Below are 3,529 nucleotides of genomic sequence, written 5' to 3' on the forward strand. Positions count from 1 at the left end.
CCTCCCTAGCTGAATTGTCTCAGTTTATCTCCAGGGTTGTAGCAGGGCTGGGACAAAAGGCTGCCTAGCAGTAGCGGCTGCCGCCTCAGGCCGTTTTCCCTCTGCATGTTGCTTTTTAAAGTCTGGGAGTCAGGGTATTAGTCTGCTCCTGAGCCCAGAGGCACAGCCAGCACGCAGCTGGCCAGGTGGGCCCCGGGGTCTTCTTGAGGCACGCCTGTGCCCTGGGCTCAGCGCTGGCCCTGGGGCTCCCGTGCCTGCTGCCAGCAGGTCCAGGTCCGGGTCCGGGTCCGGGTCCGCTGCAGCAGCCGGTGCTGGTGCCGAGCTCCTGCCCCGCTGGCTCCGCTGGCTCCTTCCTGGTGACACACAGGGCTCTGGCTCTGCTTCTGGGCTCTCCCCAGCCCGTGTCGGCAGCCAGACCGTCCGGCTGTCACGGGGCATTCGAGTTCACTTGGCAGCACGGGGTCCCCTCGGCCTGACCGGTTCACGCAGGAGGCAGTGACACCCCAGGAGTGCACGCCCTGCACCTGGGCTGGAGTCCAGACCGCCTGACGCCTCTGTTCTCCCCAGGACTCAAGCTGTCAGACTTCCAGGACTCCATTTTTGAGTATTTCAACTCTGCACCTCTTGCACATGACCTGCCTTTCAGGGTAAGTGGTGGTTCCCTCTCTGTGGGCCCCCAATGCCCGCCATTGTCCCACAACCTTTCTGTGCCTCGCTGGGCTCATAACTGACCGGAGGTTAAGTGGACAGGCAGGAGGAATGTGCACTGTCTCCGAGAGTGGCTTAAGTTCAGGGAAGTTGGTCCATAAAGTGCCCGGCAGCACGTCTGTGCATGGCCTCACTGCAGAGATCAGCCGGTCGCTGCTGTCTGGGGCCTCCGGGCGGCCACAGGCCGGTGGTGGCCGGGGTGCCCTCGGCGGCCCTCGCTGGCGCCCAGGGCAGCCTCAGGCGGTGCTGACGGCAGCCCTCACCTGCAGGCCCCGCCGCCGGGAAGCCCCCCTCACCTGCAGGCCCCGCCGCCGGGAAGCCCCGCGTGCAGCCTGCTCGTGTGGCGCAGCTTCCCGAGCGCCAGCGGCGCCCGCCCTTCTCCCGGGCAGGCAGGAAGGGCGGTGCTTACTCGTCAGCGGGCCTCCGAGGGGCTGGGCTGTGTCTTGCTTGGTTCCAGCTTGCTACGAGAAGGCTTGAAGCCTGCCGGAAGCTGAGGGGCAGCCGCAGGGGCTGGTGTGCGCTCTGGCCCTGGCCGGGCAGACGCCCTAGCCCCGAGCCATTTGAAAGTGGATTTGCAGGCGGCAGCAGCCCCGAGGTTCTCTCCTGAGCTCCACTGTGTCGTCTGCTCGGAGCTGAGGTCCTCCGCCCGGGGCTGTCCGGCCTGCGGCAGGGCCCTCCTCGCCCCAGTGACACGACATCGATGCTTCTGTAGCCTGCGTCTTGTGGTTCGTCTGCCGCTGTTCTCAGTGGGACGCGCGTCCCACCCAGCCCACCTGCAGGCCGGTCACGCCGAGTCCACCGTGCCATCGAGCAGGCCTTTAGAAGGGCCCTGCCGCCCGGTATCCATCTCCGGAGGGGCAGCGCTGTCTGTCCAGCAGCTGGGCGAGCCCAGGCTGGGCTGTGTCACTGGCGTCGGGGCACCCTGTGCCCGGCCCATCGGGGTCCTCTTCAGCCGCGCTGGCGGCCTCGTCTTCCCCGCAGCCCTGCTCGGAGAAGCAGGCGTCCTGCGGCCGTCGCAGGCGCTTCCTCCTCGCGCCCAGAGCTGTGCAGCGCCGTGCGCTGTGGTTGGGCCTCGCCCCAGAGGGCTTGGGCGCCGGAGCCAGAGCCTGCTCCGGGGGGCTTCCAGGAGAGGCGCAGTGTCCGCCGCCTGGGCTCCGAGTGGGGTCTCCTCGCGGGAGGCAGCGGCGGCTGTGCGGGGCCAGAGGCGTGCCTTGGGCCGCCCCGCGGGCCGCTGCCTCCGGGGCTCATCCGCCCTCGCAGTGCCCTGGGGCGCGGGGCGGACAGAGAAGAATTCGCGGTCAGAACCTGTGTCTGTTAGCCTTTCCAGACGTGCGCTGCATCTTCTAGAAGCTTCGCTACCTTGTCCCATATTAAACACGGCGATTGAAGCAATGTGTTTCATGCACGTTGTTACTGGGCAGAAAATGATGGTTTCTGTTCCTCTGTCTGTCACACCGAGGACTCTGTCTCCTCCACCTCCTCTCTACTAGCCTCTGGGAAGAAGTAAGTCCTGTGGGGCCCGCTCCCCACCTCCCCTCGGCCGGAGCCACCCCAGCCCGGCCGTCCGCTGCCTTAATCGCATCCGTTCGTTCATTAACCGACTAAACAAACCTGGAGGGGCTGTTTGTGGCTGCAGTGGGGCGGCTTAGTAACCTCCTGCGCCTGCTCCCTGAAGACCGTTCTGACTCGTGGGCGTCTTGGCGAGGTGGCCCGGCGCAGCCCGCACCCGCCTGCCGCTTCCCGAGTGCGCTCCCCGCGAGGGCGGCTCTTGGGCGGAACGCGAGCTCCCCGGCCACCCGCGTGGGCCCTTGGGTCCTGCCAGCCGGTGCGGGGACACAGCTCGGCCGGCGAGGTCCTGCGAGGACCAGGCCCTTCAGGCCTGTGGGAGCGGCTGGAGCCAGACCAGCCCGCGAGCTTTGGCTTGTTCAGGTGGTGAAGGCGCCTGGGGGTCGGGAGCTGCTGGGGCCTCGCGCCCCCGCGCAGCGACATTTCAGGGAAGCGCGACTCCGTGGTGAAGGGCACAGGCCGTTTGGCGTCAGGCTGCTTCTTCTTGGTCTCTGAGGTGGGGCTGAGCACCAGCAGGCCACCGGGTATAGATGAAGTGACTTCTGACTCGTGCTTCCTGCCAGGGCGTCAGGCTGTGGGTGTGGGAGTGGGTAGGGCGGAGAGGGAGGCGGTGGCCGCCTCTGCTGCTGACCGCCCGCTGGCGCCCGGGCTCCCTCCGCCTCGGGGCAGGACAGCGCCATGAGCACAGTCGTGACGGGCTGCCCGGAGGCACCGCTGCCTGGGCTGTGGCCCCGCGCCCCGCCCCAGCGCCCCCACCCCCCCGCATGCAGGCCTCAGTGGGCACGCTCACTGGCTTCTCCGCTCTTGTTCTCACAGACCAGCGCAGCCAGCGAGCAGGACACACAAGCCCCAAAGCCAGAGGTGTCCCCAGTTGCGGCTGCAAGCACAGGACTGCAGGAGGTAAGGCCGTCGTCGCCCTGGGCTGCCGGCCTGCCGCTGGTGGACGCCAGCCCCGGCCTGCTCCCGGCCGGCCGGGAGGCCCCTGTCCAGGCTCAGACCCAGCTGGTCTCTAGCGTCACCGCCGGTGCCTCGGCTCACCAGGCATCGTGGCGCGGTCAGTTTAGAGCAGAACTGCCCCTTGCCAGCCAGTCCCAGAGGCGGGAACCGGCTCCGGGGCAGTGCTGAGCGCGGCCGGGCTCACCTGCCCCGCCTGTCTCCCAGGACGTGCCCCGGGCCCACCAGAGGCCGTCTGCCGGGTCGCAGCCCACACAGGCGCTCGCCCTGGCTGGACCGAAGGTAAGCGCCCGGGACGCGC

The 3,529-nt window shown here is 68.2% G+C and overlaps 1 protein-coding gene across 1 annotated transcript in view; it reads left to right on the forward strand.

Annotated features, from left to right (window-relative positions):
• CDC42BPB (CDC42 binding protein kinase beta (DMPK-like)) overlaps positions 1 to 3,529 on the forward strand; it is a 40,085-nt gene that overhangs the window by 27,774 nt on the left and 8,782 nt on the right. The window contains exons 19-21 of the mRNA XM_012724367.1: positions 568 to 647; positions 3,091 to 3,174; positions 3,436 to 3,514. Of these exons, the coding sequence (XP_012579821.1) occupies positions 568 to 647; positions 3,091 to 3,174; positions 3,436 to 3,514 (243 nt within the window). The remainder of the gene's footprint in view (positions 1 to 567; positions 648 to 3,090; positions 3,175 to 3,435; positions 3,515 to 3,529) is intronic.

This window comes from Condylura cristata, unplaced genomic scaffold (assembly GCF_000260355.1).
Source record: "Condylura cristata isolate star-nosed mole 26May11 unplaced genomic scaffold, ConCri1.0 scaffold00013, whole genome shotgun sequence".
Taxonomy (NCBI): domain Eukaryota; kingdom Metazoa; phylum Chordata; class Mammalia; order Eulipotyphla; family Talpidae; genus Condylura; species Condylura cristata.